Raw genomic sequence first — 26,672 nt, 5'->3', positions numbered from 1 at the left:
GTTCAGAAGACAAATTGTGGCAAATGGTTGAAAGGGAATGGAGAGCCATCCTTCAGGATGCCATTCGCACATTTATTGACTCTATGCCTAGACGTGTTTCTTCCTGCATTGCTCTCCGCGGTGGTCCTACATGAGCCGACGCCATTCTCACTTTGTATTCTGACTATCATTTTGAAATAAAGATCACTTATTGCTGCTTGTTGTCTATGTCTTTTTTCCAAATTTCATCACTTTCTGACCACTCCTTCTTGGTGTTGCATTTTCAATGTCGAGCAGTGTACTAGCTTTAATACTGCTGTTATGTCACATAAATTGTGAATATTTCTAGTAATATCTCAATTTAAACTGTAGTATTTAATTTTAATCATTTCATATGATTTTTATGCATATTAATACAAATAGAAAAATATTTTAAGATGGCTTTCATGATTGGAAAATATAAATTAAGCTGTTAATTAGCTTAATAGAATGATATTTTTGCATACTCTTTTATCAGTTTTAAAATGTTATACAACAATTTTAAAAGCTTCTTAAGAGAGTTTGTATTTTTTGAAGTAAGAAGCTATGTATTCATTTTAATTCATACAGTAAGCTAATCTGAAACAAATATTTTTGTTTTTTAAATACCTTTATTTGAAATAAAATACATATAATACAAAAAACAGTCACCATCAATACAAAATTTTTTGTAAAACCAGATCTCAATAAATAGCTTAACTTGGACGGATAAATGTTAATGAAATTTAAAACAAAGACATGGAATGTGAAATGTAAATTATGAATTTCAAGTTTAAACATGCTTTAAATTTTGCCAATTTTTTATCAAATATAAAACAATAACCAATAAAAAATTATCACAGTCAAAAACAGATGAATTTAACATATTTAAAAATCTTATAGATTTCAAAATCACACATTAAATATAAAAAATGCAAAGTGAAAAAACAATTACCATCAATAGCTATTTTTAATCATTTTGTGACATGACCAGATAAATATTTTATAACAAAATGTCTCATTATATGTATTAAGATGGCAAAGGATAATTTTGATGCTTCAAAATATATTATCGCCTTAATGATATTAAAATATATATTATTTAAGATATGACTGAGATTCATTTTAAAACAATTCTTTAAACGAAAAATCTTTAAACTGTTCTAAAAGATATGTGTAAAAGACATTACATTTTAACACAGTATTTCAATACATATTTATCTCTTATTTAAAGAGTGAATCTTGCTTTAACAGAAGTCTGCTCGTTGATAGATAACTGTATGAACTTGCAGGATTTACATTTTTTTTTACTTGCCTTCTCAAAAATAAATCCTGTCTAATGGGTCTGTTCCTATTGATTGTTTACAGTTACTGATTATTACACTACCATAATGAACAGTTATATCTCTCTATATAAAAATATTCTATACAGTTAAGGCTTTTATATAATTTTTGATATAATTATTAAAGTAATCTACAATTTTATGAACTGGAAAAGTCTAAGGTATATATAACATTGTTAATTCTTTCTACAATGAGAATATGACACTAAAATATAGTACTAACCTAAAAAAAGTATAACAGCATTTGAAATAGGCTACATAACTTCTGAATATATTAAAGTAATATTTAATTAATTTAACATTTAAATACATCTCTTCATTTATTTTCTTTTCTTTTAGTGCAAAAAATATAGAAAATACTGTAGATATTTTGATGTTCCATTAGTTAAAAAGCTTTCATGTTAATTATAGATATAATAAAATACAAATTGCATAAATAAGCATGATTCTATACATTAAAATGATAAATTATCAACTGTATTATTGACTTTTAAGGTGGCCAGGAACTTTTATACAAAAAATGTAAAATACCTTGTGTCAACTCATGATTTACAAGAGTGTATTAACGGAAATTAAGTGAATAAATAATAATAATAAATCAAAGAAATTGTAAATGATAGTGTACAAAGTAAATGAATGATGTATTCATTTTCACTAATCTAGTTTTACCACTGTAAAATAACTTCAGAAAATATAGTATGAAATAACTATTAAAAGTACTCTTTAAACATATCTGAAAGCACTGTTCTTAGTCAACATTATTCATGCATTTGACATTTTTTTTTTTTTACCTGAAAATAAAAAATGCACATATTCTTAATTATTTTATACATTTAATATTAAAAAACATCATTTGATTGTTACTTAAACAGCCTTACTAATATGGAAAATTGTGATAACATTGAGATTTAACATTAGTGTAAATTAGACAATAATCTTTTTATGTGATATATCATCCTCCTTTTCTCAAATCATGCATTCTTCGTTTAGGCAGGAAATTAAAAGTTAAAATCAAACATGAATGGAATAAATATGATACACTTTTAAAAGTTTAAAAAGCTTATAAAAATGGAAGAATCCATAAAAACTAGATATTTTGATTTAAAATCTAGGCTGCATGTTATATACTAAATTACTTGCTCGACGTCTGTGCTCACGTGCTCTTTTGGTATCGGCATATAAATAACAAGTAGCAAAACCATGAAAAAACATGGAAACAACTGCAAGTCCATATGCCCAAGACAAGTGATTAAATGAAGGATATTGGAGCCAAGATCTGTCATAACACATGCCACCAAATACACTTACTCCAAGAAACATAATTACAGCTGAAAAACAGAAACAAAAAATAATTGTAAGTTATTAGCATACTTTAATATGTAACTATTTTCCTAAATAGATGATAAATTGGGGGAGGGTCAGAAGTCTCAGTATTTTAAACAGACAACTATGATATTGTCATGAAGCTACGGCACCAATGTTGAGTAAGAAAAACCTATGTTCTGTTTCTTTACTTTGCCGAAAAATCACGGGCACTAATGCTGTGTTACAACTTCCTCTTAGGGAGGAAACTAATGCAGAAACAGACATGTGAAACCGTAACTAAAAATCAACTGAGAAACTAAACTCTTAAGAGCAGCTAATTACCACACTTTTAGTGATCGTATAGGTAAAACGGTAATGCATTGCGTTGTGAAAATGCATCCGGGACCGCGCCGTGAGAGGATCGAATAAACAACACGTAAAATCAATAAATATATAAGAAAAACACAGATAAAAAGAAACATAAGTAATAGGTTTTCAGATTAAATACCAATTTATTCAAATTCCTCACAATTAAATATTAATCTTATCCTAATCAGAGAGTCAAACTTCTTATTTTTGTTACAGTTACAATTTACTTATTTTAGACACAGGTGAATTCTTCAATTTGTCATTTTTTTTGGTTACTTTTAAATTCATGATTTGCAAATCTATTACATAACCCTTTTAATTTAACGGGTACCCGTTCTGTAATTTCTAAGAGGTTAAAAAAAAACATATCATCTGAAATTTAACATCTGTTCTACGGAAGATTACATAAACAACTTAAATTATTACATCCTAATTCATATAAAGACCTTAAGGTTTGTCTTGGTAAATTAAGAAGGGGAAAGGGAAACAATTGAAAGCCTGAGAATTAATTTAAGATTCGACGTTGTTTTTACATTCCAAGGAAGTTGTTGAAACCTTACTTAAAGTTCAAACACAAAAAAATAAAACTTATCTTGGGTGGAAATCTTGAAGTGGAGGACTCATATCCTAATAAGCGTTGACGGCGGCGGCGCTGATCCACGTTTACAAATGGAAGTTTCAGAGGACATCGTCCTGTCCTGGCACTATTGGTGAAACACACATGGCAGGTAACTGGTTTTCATAACGGCGAAGCAATTTTCACTCTGGAAAACAGAAACAGTAGCACTGCTGCCCAGCACGGCTGTCCCGCTTCGAAAAATCGGGCCAAAAGTCTTAATCCTGAAAGTCTTAAATCACTCGCCCGGGTTCAATTTTGCCTTTTAGCCAGAACGCAGCAGGGGAGCATGTTTGCAGCTCCCGGCCGGAAATGTCTCACTAGGCAATTACAGCTCGCCTTCTATCGCTCATCCCAAGAGCAAGCTCGAAGTTACAATCTTAGCCCAAAAGTAAGTCCACCCAGTAAGTCATTCCAAGAGTAAGTGAGTAAAGTCTCTCGCCTCTTAGCCAAAACAAGGCTGGGGAGCATATTTGCCGCTCCCCGCCGGAAAAACGTCTCTCTTCGTAAATTACATTGTTTCTATTGCTCAACCCCAAGAGCAAGTTTCAAGAGTAACGTCTAAAAGTAATTCAGCAAGCAAGTCTCGCACGAAAAGTGATTCAAACCTCAAATTTTCTTCGTCTCCTTCACAAACGCGGGCTCCCAATATGGCTTCAATTATCACCCCCTTAATTTTGGCAAAATTTGCATTTCAACCCCTGAATGTGGAAATAAGGACGAATGCGCGCCCCTCCTTCACCTAGCCAACAACCGGACCTTCCGATTGCCAAAACCTGAATGACTTCCATCGAAGGTTAAGTGGCATCCTCTGACCCTTCTGTCACGTACTTCCTGTCCTAAGGTCAACTGCACAATGAAATTTCTTCTAGAACATTCTAAAGGACAAAGCGCACGAAATCATGACTTAGCAAAATTGCCTCCCTTTCCCTGCTTCTTTTCACAATGAATCAAAGCTTGTACAAAAATTGCAAATAAAAGAAAAATAAATAATATTCTTTTAAACTAAATAATATTCCCAGAAGCATCTGTTTTTCCCCAAAATTAAAGCATTAAAATAAATAATTCAGAATCAAATAAAATTAAGATTTCCTTAAATCAGAAAATCATTCACCTAGTTTTTATAACGCGATCAGACAATTCTCTACACAACAATATTAAAATTTCACATAAAACACATTTTAAATATACATACATAATTAAAATTTACTGCAAATATGCTGCTTCCTATTAAAAATTTGTTAAAATGATATGAGTTTAAATGAAAACAGTTCAAATAGTATGAATGATAAGAATTCTGTATTTGTGAGTTTCATTATGCTTCATTGCATGTTATATAAAAATTTGCATGGATAAGATAAAAAAAATGGATAATTTAATGAATATTTTACTACATATTAAACTGATAACAAATTTAATAACAGATACTGTTTTTTTCTAAAATGAATCATAATTGGTAAATGAGAAGTTTTATTTTATGACTACTCCCAAAGTTTGTTTTTTAAAAACTTCAAAATTAACAGGCATCAATAAATGATCTAACCCAATAAATTTACTCTCAAATAACCCCAGATTTTCATTTAAAAAAGTTAATATTTTATATTCATAAAAAGTTAAGTTGTTTCTGTAAAATTCTACATCTTATTCTAAGAAATTTTGGATGGGAAATAATATCCAAGATCAATATTTGATGAAAACGAAGCTCATAGTCACCATTTTTAAACAGCTTGTGCATGCACTAATGTTTCCTAATTTCTTCCCTTTTTTTTTTTTTTTCTTTTGAGAAAACCACGGAAACTATTTAGAAATCAATTTCCGGTTTTTCTTTGGTGTATATCTTGAAGCTTCTTTTTACTAGTTTCTTTTAAAACAGCAGAAATGAAGGTAGGCACTGTCCAAAATTGATAGTTTCTTTTATACTTTTATATTAACACAGTCATATGTGTAACTAACTTTATTTTAATCTTTACTCACACTTTTCAACTTTTACAAAAACTGCCTATAAAATGTACTAAATTTGTTCAGAGTTTAAAAGAAATATAAAATAAAAACAGAAGTTTGCCTGAAAGTTTTATTCAATTATGTCTGAATGTTTATTACTCAATTACATGAGTTGACAGATTGACTTGATAAACTGATCAATTTTGTACCTAGGTATGCCACAGATTCATTTAATATGCAAGCCATCTTGAATCTCAATCATGTCATCAACAAATGTTCTAAAAATCTGTGAAAGCAATACTGCAAAAAATATCCATGGCTTTTAACAATTACAATAAATATTACATGTTTTCCATATTTATTGCAGAAAATGAAGTTAATGTGATATGTGAGCAATAGAAATAGTATTTAAATGCTAACAGCATTTACTTCCATTAAGAATTAGAAACAGTTTGGCAACTGTTAGAAACTGTAAATTTCAAAGATTTCCAGATTTAGATGATTGATCAAAGGCAGTTGCAAAAATTATAAAGCATTCTAAACATTCATTTTGTTTCTACAACATTGCATGTGATGGCATAGTTATCCAGTTGAAGCTCAATAACTGAGCTAGAAATATATAAAATAAAAGTTTTCACACACTTACTTGTAGTGGCTTCTAGAAGGAATGCAGCAGCAATAATAAAGACTTCAAACTTGATAAGAAAACGCATAAGTATGATACTGGTACACATCAAAGATATAAAAGAAAATATGATGGCTAAGGACATTACTGTTTGCACAAATATTAACCATGCTAAAATAAGAAAAAATCCAAGTTTATAATTAATGATACAAACAAAATTATAAACATCTACATAGATATAATTTTATTACTTAAAAACTGTTACATCTTTATTTTTATTTATCTGAATTTCCTTTATTAAATCCTAAATTAGTACATATTTAGCCTTTGGAATTTTGTTATGTATTACTTTTTCTATGTGTTTCTTTTCCAAAACTGCTGCATGTTGTTTGGGAATGCTCATATGATATGGTCATTGTTATAGTTTCATAAGAATGCAGAGATCATAAAAATTGCAGCCAATAATATTAAAATTGAAACTTTTAGTAGTGAATCACAATAAAATAATATTGAAGACTTGCATCTTATAGTGCAATTGAGGTTTAAAAGGAGAAAAAAAAGGATTCGTTGTCGCATATTATAAATCATTCCTGAAACTGGACATGGTAAACGGTAAAATGGCACTCAATTCAATATCTGCATAACACACTTTTTTTTTTGACACACATATATTTTTAGTAGTATATTATAGTATTTAACACTAGAAGCGTTAAGCTTTCTCCCTACCTAGAAGCGCCAATGGCAGTCCAATTGACTGCTCAGAGAAATAAATGTATATATCATAATGCAAATGCTTTATAATGCTTTTAAGAATATAAGTTATAGTTGTTTAAGAACTTCTTTACAGAATAACAGATTATTTTAAAACAAAATAGATATTTTATTATAAATTTCAACTTAAATACGTTAATAAAACACATTTTTTAGCTTTTCACAATTTGGTACTATTCGGTTTTGAGAGCTGTAAAAAATTGCCAAACTATTGTTGATGCCAGTGCTGCCAAAAATAATTGTGGCAACCCTAACGCAAGAAAGGAAGTATAATAGTAAATAACCATCTAAGATTGATGTTTTAATTTAGATAAAAGGTTAATTTTATATAATACTTTTTTATTATTATAATTTATATAAAATTCTAAACATGACTGAATGGAAGCATAAGAGTAAATAACTATTTCAAATCATTATTATAATTTAAATAAAAATTGCTAAACATAACTGAATGGATGTCTGCATCACTATTTCGCTACCAAGTTATCGCTAAAGCATAGTTTCATCTCGTTGGTTGTTCAAACATAATTTTCTATAATGAATGATGCCTTTTCTTTGAAAAAATTCTCGGTAAAGTGCAGAATTGCCCACTTATTTGTTTGCCGCCTTTTACAAGGGTAAAAACAATTCGATTTTTGTCAATTTTCTTTTACTTTCTAAGTGAAAATTGGTCGATGTGTACATAGATAAGTCAAGGGTTATGCACAGTGCCATTTTTGTGCAATTCTGGAATTTTTTTTTTTTTTTTTGAAGTGAAAATAGGTCGATGTGTACATGAATACCGAGTATGTGCAATTCTTAAAATTGCATCAAGCAGTGGGTGATTCTGCACTTTACCCAAAATTCTATTGCAGACTTTTTGTCATGGGCAATTCCCAAATTGTTAAATCCATAGGATATCAAAAAAGGATTTAAAAATTAAACTAATATTTAAATACCGTCTTAAGAAATATAGAACTATATAAGCTTATGCAATCTGAAATCAGTGTGTACGCTAGATTTGGCACGCTGTTAAATGGGTGCATTTGCTAGATTTGGCGCTTTTGCACATACATTTTTGCTGCAATTTTTTACGGTCCACAAAACGGAATAGTACCCGCAATTTTTACACAACACAGCTTTTTTAGTACTGGAAGTGCATTTTCCACATACATAATATGAACATTTTTTACCTACATTACTTGTTTTGTTTGTTGTTACTAAGTCCAGTCTGGCACTAACGTCTTTTCTTCGAGAGTCTATTGCTAGAATTGAAAATTTCCTGGGGCAATCTTGTGCTTTTTCTTTTGTTTAAATGAAACTCTCTTAACTCATCTGCTAATTGAAATAGGAAGCTGTGCTTTGTAATATTTTTATCACTCAATTTATGGCAGATATCGTAGGCATTCGTTCCTGCTAAATCCAGCATATTATAGAAAACATGCACAGGCCATCTACGTGAAGCAGCCCGAACAGAATATTTATGTGTCATCTGGTCAAGGATATCAACTTCACATTTGGTTTTTGTTGTAGAACTCTACTGTTTCTGGAAGTTTCTTCTTATTTTGTGAGTCTAAATTTGTACTCGGATGTAAAGTACTTAGTAATAGGACATTTTTTCCCTTTTTTCCTGATAGACTGTCAATGTAGTTTCATAATGTTTTAGCAAAATGGTTTCAAATAGCCAGGTTTTTTTATTTTCTTACTTCATGCGGAATTTCTTTTTGGTGTATTTTTACTGTGCCCACAAAACCTGTGTTTTTCATTTTAAGTCTTTTAGCTAATGATAGTGAGGAAAAATAATTGTCTGCAGTTAAATTTCTACCTGAATTCAGATAATGTCTTAAAAGACGCATTACTAAATTTTCAGGAAGACTTTCAGTTTCACTTCTTGATGCATGTTTTCCAAGATATGGAAAAGCATTCCACATAAATTTCGAGTCTACACTGACTAGCACTACCAAATTTGTCTGGTTTATTCAGCATATACTATATAAACTTACACTTGGCTTTGGATGGAAATAACTGCTCATCCACAATGAGATTTTCTTTTGGTTTATAAGAAATCACACAGTTATGTATAAAAATTTTATTCCAAATATCTGAAAAACGTGCAAACTTACCACTTTCTAAACACTGAGTCCTAGTTTACTTCAAGTCAAATCTTAGATACTTCATGATATCTCGAAAATGATTGCGAGACATTGTTTCTTGAAAAAAAGGAGGATCCCATGTATTATTCGACAAAAAATCATAATCCATATTATTGCAACCATATGCTCTTCTTGCACAAATAATAACAATAAAAGCATCAAGCTCTTCTAAAGACTCTGTCCAATTTTCTTCATTGTTCAAAACTGCCTCTGCTTCTGTGTAGTTTTTAATATGCTGTAACATCGATTCATCCACAAGCACTCAAAAGATTGCTCCCAACATTTCTTTTTGCAGAAGATGTTGAACCCAGCATTTCTTTTAGCACATTTTGAGCTCCATATTTCCCAGCTGTATTTTGTGAAGTTGATGTCACAGTCAATGGGTTCATCTTTCGAGACATTAGAGCTTTCTTCATGGTTTTGGAAAAGATATCCTCTTGCCTGTGTGTATCCTAAATTAGGTAAATTATGTTTTCTCTTTGATCCTCTTCTTTGTACATTAGCGGAACCTAAAAAAGTAGATGTATATTTTTGACAATAAATGATTCATTATGCTTTTAAAAATTTCAAGTACTTCAGAAATTGTTAAAACAAAAATAACAATACATAAACATAAATAGTTTTTACCTGTTTCAGCCAATGTGCATGCCACAATTATCGATGACGAAATACTTGCTGCGTAAATATCGATAGGCTGAAAACTTTGGCCCACCGATTGCTCTTCAGAATTACTAGAACTATTATTTCCCTCAAAGTTTTGTAGAGGCTCGTAATCCATATCATCATCAATATTATGTTCTTCAACATTGGGATTCATTTTCAGCTGGACTCAGATATCACAGTCTTTGAGCTGCCTATACAACATGCTTGAAAGAATGAAATGCTACAAAACATAAACTGATCAACTACTGCATACTAATGACTATAACATTTCGCCAAAAAGGGGTGGACCGTTGACATGGAGGTGGGAAAGTATTTCCCACTGTAAATAAATAGTGAATGAAAAGGAATGTGTAAGCCAGATGTTTTTCATCAAAAGGTGTTTTCTGAGTGGAAATGAAGTATATACTATATATTGTATAAAATCAGTGAATGAAAGGAATGCGTACACCAGATATTTTTCGAAGAAAAAGTAATCTACCCAGTATTACTAGGAGTCAATATGACTGCTCGTGGCACTTTTAGGTATAACTAATAATATCTTTGTTAATTTTATTTGGTACAAATAATTTTTGAGGTTTTTAGGAAAATATAAAAATTTGTGACTTCTTAAGATAGTTTTTTTTTTTTTTTCTTTTTTGGAATCCAAGGTGAAATGATAAAAGCAGTCAAAATGACTGCTCTGCCGCTTCTACTGCTAATACAACTTTGTCAGCAATTTATTTAAAATAAGAGTGAAATTCAATATCTACATAATAGAACTTTACATATATGTAATATTATAATTTTGGTGGGAGATAAAAACAATTCACTTTCAGTCATGGCCGGAAAAACTGCTGCACAGTGGAATAACCAGTTGGAATTTTGGAAGAAGCACAGCCCAGCTTGAAAGTTAAACATAATTTTGGATGATGAATTCCTCAGCACATAGCTTCATAAATGATAGAATACTACGGGTGCTAAACATGCCCCACAATTTTAGACATGCCATTGTAACTCAGATAGTAGAGAATAGCTAGCGGAGGTTAAGCGACACGTTGCCAACTGGAAAAGCGAAGTGGCAAAAATGTTAGTTACACAGTTAGTAGACTAGACTATAAGTTAATAGCTTTTTATATTAGGAGTTTTGCTTTAATCTGATTGGCTGAGAAATTATGCACAATGCGAAGGTTAGCAAATAAATTTCCAGATATGATGTGTTTTCAAATTTTTTTTATTTTATAGACATACACAAAAGGGCATAATATACATTTTTACTACTTATTGTATTTAATACAATTAAAATTTGTAGAACATTAATTCTATTTACCATTTTATTTAATATAATTTTATTAGCAGTTACATACATATGTATATGTAAGATTAAAAAATATGAAACTCAGAGTTACTAACTTTAATTTAATATCCAAAATTACTTCATTCTTTACATTTACCTCAATCTTCCATTGAGATCTGAGGCAGCAGGTAACTATTCTATCAAATAATTTATATTGTGATATTTCGGTATGCATGATGATATGATGAGGATTTGAATTAAACAGCTGCATAGATAAACGGATGACACTTTAAAGACAGGCATGGCTTTTGAACAAAATTTGATTTCATAATTAAACAGGTTCACGTATCACTATGGATGATATGTATCCACACAATTTTGAAAACTTGCTTTCTCTGAAAATGGAGAAAAGCAACAAGTATAAGCAGCAGCGCATGGAATACAGGAAAAAAAGTCTCACGCAACAGCAGTAGTAGTATTTATAGATAAAAATTTATTTAATTTGGTTGGCTGAAAATTTACTGTATTGCAGCATGATTACACAAACATGAAATGGATTAATTTTCAGATGATGCACCTTAGATTTAAGACAGGAAGGGGACATAGCCAGTCAGTAATTAGTAATCAGTAAGTTAGTAATTCTGAGTTTTTTAACTTTTTTTTTTTTTTTTTTTTTTTTATCTTGCATAAGCTTCCCTACCAAATCTACTTAGGATACTCCACAGAAATGGACAACTGAATGCAAAACAGCCTAAAATTTTAAAGATGCTTCAATTCCCAGATCTGTATTAACATTATTTAATCTAAAATACCCCTGTCATGTGTTTGTAGATCGATCTAAAGGAGTAGTTGATGCAGTTTTAAAACAAGAACACCCAGATTGTAATTTATACCCTATAGCTTTCCTTCTTGAAAATTTAGATCTTACAAGAAAAATTATGCAATTATTGAATGGAATGTTTAAATGCAGTTCAAAAAGGCCAGTTGCCTTTATATAGGGAATGCAGGTTTTTATAAGTAACTCTAAGCATAACTTTAAACCAACGGTGAAATAATATATCAATTAGTTAATGTGGATTTGCCTAACAAACAGATGTGTTTATATTTGGAGAAAGCTGTGGTGTTTTTCAGTTTTGTACTAAATCAGAAAATTATAAATGTCTTACTAAAAAGCATTATTTCAGTAATATTACTTTAAATAATGTTAAAGTGCAAGTTATAATAATGAAAATTAGTTATGTTATAAAATTTTGGAATTTTTATATTTGTGATATTGTATGAAATGTTTGAAAAACCTTCTCTGAACAAATATGATTATGAGGATTCTAAACTTTAATTGTGACAAATTACTCTCAAATTTGATGTTCTCTCAATAAAACTTCTTCTAAAAGTTTTTCTTTAAATTATTATTGTGGGGTAATGTAAACTTTAATTCACTTAATTGTGAGGCCTAACTTGAGAATGCAAGTTATTCATCTTAATTTGCATATTTATGTTTTTATTTTAATTACAGTTTGAAGAATTATATGCCCATACATTAAAATTAATAATTGATTTAAAAGCTGTATAAGAAATGGAGGTTTTAATTGTTATTGTATTTAAGCATCCCACACCCAGCAGCAAGTAGGATATTTTTTATCTGTTAAACCAATTTTTAGAATGAAGATCTTTGTTCTTTTTACAAGTTCTTTTCTTTAGTTTTCACGCTGCATCAGTACACAGTTTACTTTCTAACATACAACTGCATATTATGCTCATTATCACAAATTCTCTCACTTAGTAAAATGTATTTTTCTTGGAAAAAAAACTAAAGTATCTTTTTCCATCAATGGAAAATTGAAAATAGCATACATAATAAATATTTAACAATGAAAAGCCATTATACTTTAAAAGCAAAAAATTTTCATTAGCTGAAGAGATGTAAACTTTTAGCACAGGCCAAAGAAAACCATTGTATTTTAAAGGTGAAAATTTTTATTGGTAGAAGAAATATCAGCAATATGCAATATGCATATGTGCAGATTGGCTTTCGTTTGTTTCTCACCTATGCAGAAATGTGCCAGTTCCATTTCCCCCCCCCCAAAGTTTGCTATAAAAGCAATATTTTGTATATCTGCTCATTTTGTAAAATACATCCTTTCTCTTCTGTATTTGACTTGTTGAAGTATCAACATACAATTCTTAGTGCTTTCATAATTTAGCATGAGTGCACGACCTAGCATTTTACTAAAGTTTCATCTTCAGTAAAATGAACAGATTTTATTCATCTTCTGCTTATGATAAAATGAAGATACTAGCCATCATCATTTATTTATTTACATGCATATAGATTGATTTATAAATAATTCCGAGATTTAGACTGCTTGACAACTACTATGGAAAAACCAATTTATGCAAATTTTCACTCCTAGTAGGACTTTCTCTTTTATAGGAGGAATGCAACACACCAAAATGATATATATTTTGCTCTAGTGTTGAAAAGAACAGAAACCCTGCGTCTGGCCAAATAGCTGCAAATCTCGACAATTGTATCAGCACTCATATACCTGTGAGAACCACTTCTCTCAGATTATACAGAGGCCTGCTGGATGCATTCTGCTATAGACACACCATTGTCCAGAATGATTATGTTGATGTAAGAAGCATCATCTGGACTGGGATCAGTAACACTAGTCCAAAGTCATATTCCCTGACAAATCCTGCTTCACTATCAACAGCAATTCTGGACACTAGCTAGAGTAAAGACAAAAGAAAACTAATTACCATTGTTAAGTCATTAAGACTATTTAACTGTAAGATTACGTCATTTTTTTCTCTTCTTGGCGCCTTGCATGGCGCAGATGTTCATTACAGCAACCCTGTAAACGCTTACTCAGTTTTTTTTTTATTGCTGTTGTTGTTAGTAGTAAGTCATCGCTTGAAAGATGGCACGCATTTGATTAAAGTTGTCGAATAAAATATTTAGTACAGTCCACTTCTAGTTAATTTGAAATTGTTATATAACAACGCACGCATCGCATGAACAACCATCACCACCACATCCAGGAAATTGAACATTATGGCCAAGCGGCAATTGTCTGAGCAGATATTGCACACAATGCCTGAACTCTTCCCATTTTTGAAAAAGGTACGGTGACATCATAAAGATATTACAGAAAAATACTACTAGATCATATCTGCTTTTCCGTTGTAGAATTGGTCTAGCCTTTTCTGTTTATGGATGACAATGCCTGCTCACACAGAACAACTGAAATGCCTAAGACACCAGCACAGCGTGGCCTGCATATTTCCCCGCTCCTGTATCCCATCTGCTAGAGCATTAAATTAACCATGCATTATTAATTTTTATTGCTTTAATACAATTAAATGTGTACCTATATCAATTTATTATCAATATTTTATTAATTTTTTTAGTAAAATAAAAGTTCATTAGTAACCAGATGGCTAAATTCTCAAAACATTAATAATTTTGGCTTTAGCCATACTGGTTTTCTCAATGCACATGAAAATGCAATAATTCTGTCACAGATAAATATTAAAAGAGTCTTTTAAATAATAAATATTTCATAAATAACAAAATAAAACTTACCAGGTTGCATCCAATCTCTAATACTTTGATATTTATAACTGAAGACCCAATGGCAGCCATCAAAAAGTTCATCATATTGATATGAAGGATGCCGATAGTTTCTGAAACAGAAATTCCATAAGCCCATTCGTACAAATTCCGCATATGTTTCGGGATAAGATTCTAACCAATACGGACTGCAGAATGCAATAACAAGGATAAGAGCAGCAAGAAAAGCAAAGATGCTCCCGAGAAGAAGGTACCATGAGGATCTAACTTTCGGCTGAGCTTCAACCATTGTAAAACACTGTGATTAACCTATTCAGCTTAATAAGATCATCTGGAAGAAGAATATAATTTTCAATATTATAAAATACAAACTATAATGTTAAATAATTGTATGTAAAGCAATGCACACTGTATTTAAATATCAGGAAATAATGATCTTATTAATTTGTGAACAAACTGCCAACAAAGTATATGGTACCTGAAAAACTCTATGTTATCAAGCAATTAATATCCATGAAACTGGAAGAGAAACACACCATTGCAATTGAAATTACACAAAAACAAGCTTGGTTTGGGACAGATTCTGGAACAAAGCTCCACTGGTTTTGAGAACAATTAGGCACAGGTCCTACTTTTCAGCAGCAAAAACACTTTTGTTACATAATTTATTAACATTTTAATTTTTTCCTCAAAAACAGAAAACTGTGTCTGACCACCCTCAAAATCAATACAGTTTCATTGAAAATTCTATGCCAAGTTAATGTCTTTTGCTTTCGAAACATACATAAATATGATAAAAAACTTTCTAATCTTAAAACATGCATCATGAATCTTTCCTAAATGAACTCATTTGCAGTTTTAAAAATACATTTGTAACTTACAGTTAATGTAGTAGAATTTTGAAAAATACATGACGAATGTAATCAAACAATGACGGATAAAAAATAATGTATCTGCTTAGTTAAAAATTACTTTGAGTATTAAATAGAAATTTGCATACCACGGTCAGATAGTAATTTATTTTTAATCATTTTTAAATAGTATGTGCTTTTTGTTTAAATATATTTCTCCCGCCTTCATTCGAGAGGTTCATGGTTTGAGTCCTGGTGAGGGCATTACTCACTTTTCATCTCTCCTGCTTGGAAATAACCTAATGTCTCTACAGTGGCGCCTGAACTAAAAAAGGGTGGGGGATGATGATTCTCTACCATCAGGATTTGGCGACTAGGTGCCCTAATCCCCAGCCGCCTCTTCAAAAGGGAAAGTATATACGATATTCCTCCCGCTTTCTTAGCATGCGTTCATGGTGTAATGGTCAGCACATTCGGTGTATATTCGACTGGTCTGTGGTTCAAATCCTGGCGAGGACATTGCACATTTTTTATCTTTCCTGCATTAAAGTAACATAATGTCTCTACAATATATATATATATATAAAAGTCATGGTTTTCTTCCAATTTTACTAGTAAACTCCTTAAGTGTTAGACTGCAATTTGAAGTTTTTAGATTGCAATTTTTGCTCCAAATTAACTGGATTAATTTTCATTAAAAAATTTGGCTGATCTTTAGAATATGGTAACTGGTAGTTTGGCGACATTTTGGAGGCGATAAAGGTTACTACCTGGGACTTTGGTAATAATGTGAGCAGTACTCAGTTCCGATTACGCATTATTTTGTGTGAGGGAAATGAGAGATCATGGGATATGTCATGTGATATTAATGGATGAATTACGGTTCTTTAATCGGAAAAGGGGGGAAATGGGGAAAAAATCTGGAAATTTTGTATTTGCCTTTATTCTGTGTTGTGTGAAACAGTGTTCGTTAATTTTTGGATCCCATGGCCCTAACTAAAGTGAATTCGAAATGGGTATTTAGTGGGATTGAAAGGAGTAGTAATAAGTGTTTCTTTAAGGTTGTGCGAAATAGAAGTAAAGATGTTTTATTAAGTTATTTATTTTACCTGGTACCTTGCTGTGAACTATAAGTAAGATTTTAAAGATCCTGAAACAGGCGCACATACGCTTGCTTTTTATTTAGCGGAGAAAATAAGAAAAGTTTATCGGACACGTAATCAAGATTCTGAAGAAGATTAGGTAAGTTAGTATTTTTAATTATTTGAGGATATTATTTTTATGCATTGTTCTAAATGTAAGGTGGAAGTAAAGTAATTTGGTATTATTGGGAAAATTGTTATTAGCAATGATTTAGTTTAAAGTAATTAGGATTGTAAGCTAATTTTTATTAATTTAATATATGTGCTTATTTATATTTTAAGTAGTGTTTTTGAATTTAATTATATTTTAATTAAATGATAGATATTTTGTGAATTTTATGTTTGTAGGAATTTGGTATACGTTTTAGTTGAAGTAAACGTGCATGGAAATAATTTAAATATTTGCACTAAGTATTTGTAATGTTTGCGGTATGAATTCGTTGGTGATGTTTATAATATACAGTCAAAAGTCGTTAATTCGGACACCCATAATCCGGACCTCAAAGCTACAAACTTTCTGCGCATGCGTCGCGTTCACGCATGCGCACAGGCGTTTACGAGAGCGCGTAAGACCCTTACGGCTGCGAATATGTTTGTGCGCATGCGCGTTTAATGTGTAACGGAGTTATACGCTAAGCTAAAGTTATCTAATTCAGTTAATGTTGCAGATTGCGTTGTTCCTTAATCTTCGAAATGAATCCGGCTTATTATTTTTTGCAGACTGTTAGAGCAATTTTATAAAAGTAAGCTTGAACTTTCGATTATGTCAAATAGAATTTCCGATATATATTTACTACAAAGCGAAAGTATGTTTTGAAATCCGAAATCTGTTTATCAATTTCACGCTGCTCTGCGGCAGAGGGGGGGGGAAGCAGAAACGTCATTATTAGATTATGATAGATTAGAAAGATTATGTCAAATAGAATTTCCGATATATATTTACTAATATGTAATTTGTATCTACAAAGCGAAAGTATGTTTTGAAATCCGAAATCTGTTTATCAATTTCACGCCGCGGATTGGAAGTTGATCTGTCAGCACTATCCTTATCTTCAGGGCAGATGTTTTTATTTTATTTGGTTTATAATTCGGTACTAAGTGTAGTATTTCATTTCGATGTACTCCGTCTTTGATATGATTTAAATCAAGTTCCTCATCATTATAATTCGCTTCCGATAGTGAAGAAAGTGACCCAGAGGTTATTGAAAACGAAAACATTTCGATTGACAAATTAGTCGGTATTCTCGACACAGCAATTATAGGACTCGAACAGCGGAACTTTGTAACTAAACAAGAAATTATGTCTGTTTAATAGAATTAAAGAGAAAGTATTATCACATGAAACGAAGCAACTTACATTGAAAGAAATGTTTAATAAAGTAAACAAATAAATATTAAGCTTTTTCTTTTTGTAAATTTTGATAACCTTTAGATCATAATTGTTCTTTATTTCATAAATTACGGTTTCATATTTTTAATTTTGTAATTTCTGCATGCCATCTTACCAGATTTAAACTGATGATCTATAATCCGGAATCGCCGAAGTCCCGACGAGTCCGGATTAACGACTTTTGACTGTAATAGACAATTTAGAGGTAAAAGTTTTTGGATATTTTATTTATTTTATACGTGGAAATGTTCATATTTGGAAAGGGTATATACTTTTTCGTTATTAGGTAATTTCATATATGTTCTTTTTAACGGGTTTAAAGATTCAGAAAATTGTCATGCATTTTCGTGAAATTTTTCTAATTTATGAGAAAAAAGGAGTGTACATGGATATGGTGAAGAGTATGCGCAATGCCATTTTTATGCAATTCTGGGATTTTTTTTTAAGTAAAAATAAGTCGACGTGTACATGGTTTAGTGATATTTTAATTAAATGATAGTTATTTTGTGAATTTTATGTTTGTAGGAATTTGGTATACGTTTTAGTTGAAGTAAACGTGCATGGAAATAATTTAAATATTTGACACTAAGTATTTGTAATGCTTGCGGTATAAATTCGTTGGTGACGTTTATAATATAATAGATGATTTAGAGGTAAAAGTTTTTGGATATTTTATTTATTTTATACGTGGAAATGTTCATATTTGGAAAGGGTATATACTTTTTCGCGATCAGGTAATTTCATATATGTTCTTTTTACCGGGTTTAAAGATTCAGAAAATTGTCATGTATTTTCGTGAAATTTTTCTAATTTATGAGAAAAAAGCAGTGTACATGGATATAGTGAAGAGTGTGCGCAATGCCATTTTTGTGCAATTCTGGGATGTTTTTTTAAGTAAAAATAAGTCGGCGTGTACATGGTTTATGTGTATGTGTTATTTTGAAAAACGCGTAAGGAGTATGGTATTGTGCACTTTTTCCCAATTTTGCAGTGAATATTTGTCATGATTAAGCAGTTTTGTTAGATAAAATTTCTAGCATAAGTGTAATTCGGCTAGTAGATTGTTGAAAGAAGTGTTCAGTAGATAAAAAGAAAAGAAACATGTCTTTACTTCGTGAAGACAAAATGGCGGCGGGGAAAAAAAAATAGAGGGTTGCTGTAGGAGAGTTGGTCGCCAAATTTTCGCCAAAAAATCGCCAAGTTACCATAATCTAAAGATCAACCAAAAATTTATATTCCAAATATATTTTCATTTTTTTGTACACCCAAAGGTACAAACATGCTTCTTTTCACATACTGCAAGAAATAGGTTACCAAGCTTATGAAGGCTTTCATTTGATGATAAATATGTTGGTGACAAAGACTAATATTTATAACAGTTTTGCTTTTCAATGTATTTAATGCTTGAATTTGATTTATATGTTAGGAAGAACAATGTCATTACAGACTCATTTAGAAAACTGATTTATTTAATGGTTATATATGGTTAGTAAAATAATATTACAGCTGCCTATGAAATAAACTCATCATCTTGGACTCACAATAAAATTTCTTAAATTCAGATTATTCACTTAAACTGGGAGACATTCAAATGGGCAAACATGAAATTAAAAATCAAGCAGTTATTTCAGCATAAAAAGTTCAGACAGAATGGATTATTTATTTAAACAAAGCATATAAGAGCCATATGCTTAAGTTCTATCTTCAACATTTTTACAAGATAGAATTCTTTCTGTTGTACAGTTTTTAAGTGCCCTCATGTTGCAAAAACAACATATGGTGACAAAAATCACTGTCTGTCACTTGACTTTAATCTGATCTTAATACCTTTCAGTTAGCTTTCACTAATAATTTGTCTGAGATAGTGTAACAACCTCAGTAAAATAAATAAACGAAAGATATTTTTTATATAGGGACTAAATCTTCCATATTCTGTTTTATAATTTAATAATGGAACTACTCTGATATGTGCCCTCAAGTCGCCAAATATTTTTGGCGAGAAAATTCACCCTGCTATATAAATATCTAAATTTTTTGTCCACATTTCGAACTTTAAGCCTAAAATGTCTCCAAAAATGCAGTTTTCGCACATGCAGAACAAGAATAAAATAAATTGCACTTACCATGAATTAATGCTTTTTCGAACAGCAGAAATACCAATTTCATACCACCTTTAACATGCTGCCATGTAATCACTAGTGTATTTACATGACAGCGAGACACACTATCCAGAAAATTAATATTATGGTTCAAAAATAAATAAAATCACAAATCCCTACTTCTAGCATGCACAGCCATTAAAAATAATTTCCAAGACCCTCTTTCCACACCTCCAAATACCCACTACCCCTCAACAGGATGGCCACAATATTTCCTTTTGCCAAACTTCAATTCAACAACTTTTACCATTTTATCTTTCCCTCCATCTTCTCAGACACAGACGCAAATCAACGAGCTCTAGCGAAGGATTTTTCAACGTCAACAAGGTTGCCATAGAACACGCAATCGCATCAAAAACCAGAGCAGAACACATATCGCCACATGTGGTGAAATTAGGGCGTTATCAGAGTTGTACCTTAATAATAAATTGGTAGAGTAGACTTTAAGGTACCCCTTGTATTATGGCGAAGTTGTTTCATTTATCGCCAAGTTGTTATTTGATTTATCGTCACATTGTTGTTTCATTTGTGGTAGCCTGAGTTGTTGAATGTTATGGAAACCCTATTGTGACGTAATAGGATGCATGATTCTGGGAAATTTTGAATCATGGGAAGTTTTGTAAGCGTTTTTGTGGTTTGTGTTGGTTTGATTCTTTAGACGGTAGAATGGCTGAATGTAGTAAGATTAATTTGAAGTTTCTGTACGATTTGGAGTGAAAGGGCAAAAGAGCTTTAATTGACTGGTGTGTAAATAAAGGTTTACTTAGTAGCCATTATAAGTGTCCTGTACGTAGGAAGGATATGCGTCTAGTCGAACGTAAAAAACTTTTAGATGGATCTGAATGGGTTTGTAGGAAGAAAGGTTCAGATGGTCACTATGTGAAACGTTCGATCAGAAAGAGTACCTGGTTTGAAAAAAAGTCATTTGAGTATGATTGATATTTTGATTATTACGTGGCTCTGGGTGTAAGAAGCGAACTCGAAAATCATGGTAAGTGAATATTTGCTTTTGGTAGTGCTTAAATGTATAACATGTTTTCTTTTTTTTATGTTATTTTATTGTTTGGTTTAAAATGTATTTTATTGAGATTATGTATTTTTTGTTTGCTTATACCAGTGGTCGGCAAACTTATTAGCCCATAAGCCAAATATGAACATTACAACAATTTAAAAACAATTGAGAGCCAAATCTGCTTGTTTAGTAAACTTTTATTACACTAAATAAAACTAAATTTAATACTTAATAAATATTTATTAATGCGAATAATGTGCTTGCATCTCCTTAAAAAGTTTGAATAAGTCAGGTTTATATGTTGTTGTTTTTAATTTTAGGCATGATTCCAAGTTCTCATCAATAAGACTTCTCAGTTTACTCTTGATAATATTCATGCTTGAAAAAGATTGTTTGCATATATATATGTAGAACTGAAAAGGGAAAGAACAGCAAACGCGAGCTTTTTCAGCTGATCGTAGGAGTCAGGAATACTATTTCAAGCGTTGAAAATGATCATGTCTTCTTTCTCCAGGTCATTCAAAGCAGACCACTTGTGTTGTAAACCAAGATCACATTTTTTCTTCTCCAATATTTCTAATTCAACACAAAGACGTTCGACTTTAGAGCGGCATATCTCCTTGTTTTTTTTTAATCCAGCAGTTGTATTTTAAAGCCACCAATGTCAATTTCAAAAGGAGAAAATTTCAACTCGGTTATCGTAGAATTAAGAGAATTTTTGGCAAATGCTATAAAGTTGCTCTGCTGTCTACGTTTACATTTACAAAAACTAATAAAATTAAACTCGATGTTCGTTACGTATTTTTACAACAATATAAAATTTTAATTACCTATCTTTTTACTCAAACAAAAAATATACATGTTCTCAATTTATAGAAGAATTTTAATTTATCAAAATGAGATGTAATTTTTTTCTTACCAAGCTCTTTTTTAAATGAAAATATTATTGCTCCTTTCGTGGATCTTTGTACCAGAGCCGCACTTTGCTGACCACTGGCCTATACAGTCAAAAGTCGTTAATCCGGACTCGTCGGGACTTCGGCGATTCCGAATTATAGATCATCAGTTTAAATCTGGTAAGATGGCATGCAGAAATTATACAAGTAAAAATATGAAACCGTAATTTATGAAATAAAGAACAATTATGATCTAAAAGGTATCAAAATTTACAAAAAAATAAAAAAAAAAAAAAAAAAGCTTAATATTTATTTGTTTACTTTATTAAACATTTCTTTCAATGTAAGTTGTTTAAGTTGCTTCGTTTTATGTGATAATACTTTCTCTTTAATTCTATAAACAGACATAATCTCTTGTTCAGTTACAAAGTTCCGCTGTTCAAGTCCTATAATTGCTGTGTCGAGAATACCGACTAATTTGTCAATCGAAATTTTTTCGTTTTCAAAAACCTCTGTGTCACTTTCTTCACTATCGGAAGCGAATTATAATGATGAGGAATTTGATTTAAATCATATCAAAGAAGGAGTACATTGAGATGAAATAGGTAGTAATGAATTATAAGCCAAATAAAATAAAAACGTCTGCCCTGAAGATAAGGATAGTGCTGACAGATCAACTTCCAATTCGTTGTGCGCCGCGGCATTTCCCCCGCCGCAGAGCAGCGTGAAATTGATAAACAGATTTCGGAATGGTTAGAGAAACAAAGGATATGCCTTTATCCATTTTTTGCAGCAATTCCACTTTTTGTTTGATGGACATCGAAACATACTTTCGCTTTGTAGATCTTTTGGGAGCTCCAGCATCGGAAATTCTATTTGACATAATAATAAGTTCAAGCTTACTTTTATAAAATTGCTCTAACAGTCTGCAAAAAATAATAAGCCGGATCGAATTCAAAGATTAAGGAACAACGCAATCTGCAACATTAACTAAAATAGATAATTAGATAATTTTAGCCTATAGCATGCATTATACATTAAATGCGCATGCGTAAACGTCTTACAATCATGCATAAACGCCTATGTGCATGCACAGAAAGTTTGTAGCTTTGAGGTCTAGATTATAGATCATTCCGGATTGTGGGTGTCCGAATTAACGACTTTTGACTGTATTGTAGAATTTGGTGCTCCTTTGACTTTTTAAGTGAAAATATATCGATGTGTACATGGACAAAGTAAAGGGAGTGCGCAATGCAAGTTTGTGCAATTCTGGGATTTTTTTTTAAAGTGAAAATAGATCGACGTATACATGGATAAAGTCAAAGGAGTGCGCAATGCCATTTTTGTGCAATTCTGGGATTTTTTTTAAGTGAAAATAGGTCGATGTGTACATGTATGATACCGTGTATGTGCAATTCTTAAAAACGCGGCAAGCAGTGGGCGATTCTGCACTTTCTCCCAATTTGGCACCTAATCTTCATCATGATTAAGCACTTTTGTTCCATAAAAGTTCTAGCATAAGCGTAATTCGGCTAGGAGATTGTTGGAAAAAATTGTTGATTAAAAAAAAAGGTTGATCTTTACAATATGGTAACTGGTAGTTTGGCGACATTTTGGAGGCGATAAAGGTTACTACCTGGCACTTTGGTAATAATGTGAGCAGTACTCAGTTCCGATTACGCATTATTTTGTGTGAGGGAAATGAGAGATCATGGGATATGTCATGTGATATTAATGGACGAATTACGGTTCTTTAATCGGAAAAGGGGGGAAATCGGGAAAAAATCTGGAAATTTTGTATTTGGCTTTATTCTGTGTTGTGTGAAACAGTGTTCGTGAATTTTTGGATCTCATGGCCGTAACTAAAGTGAATTCGAAATGGGTATGTATTAATTTAATGTATGTGCTCATTTATATTTTAAGTAGTGTTTTTGAATTTAATTATATTTTAATTAAATGATAGTTATTTTGTGAGTTTTATGTTTGTAGGAATTTGGTATACGTTTTAGTTGAAGTAAACGTGCATGGAAATAATTTAAATATCTGACAATAAGTATTCGTAACGGTTGCGGTATGAATTCGTTGGTGACGTGTATAATAGATGATTTAGAGGTAAAAGTTTTTGGATATTTTATTTATTTTATATGTGGAAATGTTCATATTTGGAAAGGGTATATACTTTTTCGCGATCAGGTAATTTCATATATGTTCTTTTTACCGGGTTTAAAGATTCAGAAAATTGTCATGTATTTTCGTGAAATTTTTCTAATTTATGAGAAAAAAGCGGTGTACATGGATATAGTGAAGAGTGTGCGCAATGCCATTTTTGTGCAATTCTGGGATGTTTTTTTAAGTAAAAATAAGTCGACGTGTACATGGTTTAGTGATATTTTAATTAAATGATAGTTATTTTGTGAATTTTATGTTTGTAGGAATTTGGTACACGTTTAATTTGAAGTAAACGTGCATGGAAATAATTTAAATATTTGACACTAAGTATTTGTAATGCTTGCGGTATGAATTCGTTGGTGACGTTTATAATATAATAGATGATTTAGAGGTAAAAGTTTTTGGATATTTTATTTGTTTTATATGTGGAAATGTTCATATTTGGAAAGGGTATATACTTTTTCGCGATCAGGTAATTTCATATATGTTCTTTTTACCGGGTTTAAAGATTCAGAAAATTGTCATGTATTTTCGTGAAATTTTTCTAATTTATGAGAAAAAAGCAGTGTACATGGATATAGTGAAGAGTGTGCGCAATGCCATTTTTGTGCAATTCTGGGATGTTTTTTTAAGTAAAAATAAGTCGGCGTGTACATGGTTTATGTGTATGTGTTATTTTGAAAAACGCGTAAGGAGTATGGTATTGTGCACTCTTTCCCAATTTTGCAGTGAATATTTGTCATGATTAAGCAGTTTTGTTAGATAAAATTTCTAGCATAAGTGTAATTCGGCTAGTAGATTGTTGGAAGAAGTGTTCAGTAGATAAAAAGAAAAGAAACATGTCTTTACTTCGTGAAGACAAAATGGCGGCGGGAAAAAAAAATAGAGGGTTGCTGTAGGAGAGTTGGTCGCCAAATTTTCGCCAAAAAAACGCCAAGTTACCATAATGTAAAGATCAACCAAAAAAATGCTTTTTCTTCGTGAAAACAAAATGGCGTCCGAAAACAAACTAGCAAGTTGCTGTAGCAGGGTTGGTCGCCAAAAATCTTGAAATTACCATAAGCCAAAGATTAACCCTTTTATTTACTTTGGCATCAGATTGGAAAGTAACTGATTAATGATTTTTCAATGTGTTACGGATTTAAAAGAATACACTTAGTTTACAAACTAAAGTTTTTTTCCCCCCACAATATTTTATGCAAAACTTACCCAAACAAGCACAGTAATTAATAAATTCAAGTTTTCAAATACAAAATCTAATATATATGAAATTACTGACATCAAAGTAAATATAAACAAGGAACTCAATTAATAGAAACATAATATAACATATAATAATAGAGAAATGATAAACTAATATATTATGCATCACTGATGTAATAATATTTCATTAATTAACTATTTTTATGAATTGTACGTATGCAAAATAATAAATATACATACTTCAGAAAATTTTGAACATAAACACCTAAACAATACTTGTTTTAATTTGTTAAACTTGATTCAACTATTAAAAAAAAGTATCGTAAATATCAAGGAAAGAGGACCAAAAGAGATATTAGCTTCTCAATTATTTTATAATTTTTTCACTAAATATTACATAAATTAATTATAAATAATTTTATTTTACACTTCACTTCAAGGTATATCGAATATGACAAGCAAACTAGTTGCAATTATTCTTTTACTTCCATCAACTTTACTTTATTAGCTATAAAAATATTCTTGATATATCTAATAGGCATTTTTGTTAATACATAATAGCTTAAATCACATCACTAATTTTGTGAAAGTTATTTTTTCAGTTTATGTATCTGGTAGAGTTCATCATTAAGTTTTTAAATTTTAAAGCGGTTTCGCATTTTTTCCAGTTTGACATCAGTAATTTTTAAAGTGCGGGATACATTAAATCACTCTTTAAATATCATTCAGTAATTATACAAGATAACCGGCAATACAAAAAAATTTGTTGAAAGCATAAAGTTATGTTGAAAGTTTACATTTTTGTAAATTTTTCTAGTAATGTATATAAACCTTATGATAATCTTTATATGTAAAATCATATTTTTATTTTAAAATATAAAATATTATGATGTAACGATTACATTGAAAGTTAAGTGTATTTTTATCAGTAAAATATTTTGTTTTAATAGATAAAAAATGAATTTAAATGAATTACAAAGGAAAACGATGTACACAAACATTACCAAAAACAAAACGACACACCTAAAATTTAAAAGGAGTTTAACCGTAAACGACAGTAAACATACCGAAGTTGAAGTTATTTAATTCAGTCTTTTCTAATTCTTTTTCAAGGGGGAAAAATTACAGTTTCAGAATTTATATGTCAAGAGCCCAGTCTAAAATAAAATACTCTATCCTCTTTTCATAGTGAATTTATTTAAGATTTGTTCAAAAACTGTATATTATATTGATAGATA

At 30.8% G+C, this 26,672-nt stretch overlaps 2 protein-coding genes across 4 annotated transcripts; both read right to left on the bottom strand.

Moving 5' to 3' along the window:
- Window positions 1-628: 628 nt before the first annotated feature.
- LOC118205611 (uncharacterized) lies at window positions 629-26,504 on the bottom strand. 3 transcript variants are annotated; one of them, XM_085818704.1, is made up of 4 exons: window positions 26,439-26,504; window positions 14,625-14,943; window positions 6,218-6,367; window positions 630-2,668 (listed from the first exon to the last, which is right to left on the bottom strand). In XM_085818704.1, exons 2-4 carry the CDS (start codon window positions 14,899-14,901, stop codon window positions 2,442-2,444), a joined length of 654 nt encoding a protein of 217 aa, XP_085674830.1. In that variant the 5' UTR covers window positions 14,902-14,943; window positions 26,439-26,504; the 3' UTR covers window positions 630-2,441. The 3 variants fall into 3 exon arrangements, with proteins under 3 accessions (XP_035233792.1, XP_085674830.1, XP_085674831.1); XM_085818705.1 differs by lacking the exon at window positions 26,439-26,504 and adding an exon at window positions 22,086-22,239; XM_035377901.2 differs by lacking the exon at window positions 26,439-26,504 and having other exon boundaries at window positions 629-2,668.
- LOC118205612 (uncharacterized) lies at window positions 6,374-13,890 on the bottom strand. The gene is made up of 2 exons (XM_035377902.2): window positions 9,727-13,890; window positions 6,374-9,608 (listed from the first exon to the last, which is right to left on the bottom strand). The coding sequence occupies exons 1-2, from the start codon at window positions 9,914-9,916 to the stop codon at window positions 9,298-9,300; spliced, it is 501 nt and encodes a 166-aa protein (XP_035233793.2). The 5' UTR covers window positions 9,917-13,890; the 3' UTR covers window positions 6,374-9,297.
- Window positions 26,505-26,672: the final 168 nt, after the last annotated feature.

Source organism: Stegodyphus dumicola, chromosome 6, assembly GCF_044657685.1.
Source record: "Stegodyphus dumicola isolate Sdum_Otavi_A_Nest chromosome 6, ASM4465768v1".
Classification (NCBI taxonomy): domain Eukaryota; kingdom Metazoa; phylum Arthropoda; class Arachnida; order Araneae; family Eresidae; genus Stegodyphus; species Stegodyphus dumicola.
The sequence above is the reverse complement of the archived record's forward strand: the minus strand, read 5'-3'. Positions and strand labels throughout refer to the sequence as shown.

Bases quoted from the DNA above. Each gene is read 5' to 3' on its own strand.
- LOC118205611 (XM_085818704.1), bottom strand. From the start codon at position 14,901: ATGGTTGAAGCTCAGCCGAAAGTTAGATCCTCATGGTACCTTCTTCTC. The intron at 6,368-14,624 runs GTAAGTTTTATT...TTCTTATTTTAG, and splicing joins TAGAGATTGGATGCAACCTG to CATGGTTAATATTTGTGCAA. The intron at 2,669-6,217 runs GTAAGTGTGTGA...TCTGTTTTTCAG, and splicing joins CCTTCTAGAAGCCACTACAA to CTGTAATTATGTTTCTTGGA.
- LOC118205612 (XM_035377902.2), bottom strand. From the start codon at position 9,916: ATGAATCCCAATGTTGAAGAACATAATATTGATGATGATATGGATTAC. The intron at 9,609-9,726 runs GTAAAAACTATT...CTACTTTTTTAG, and splicing joins ATGCACATTGGCTGAAACAG to GTTCCGCTAATGTACAAAGA.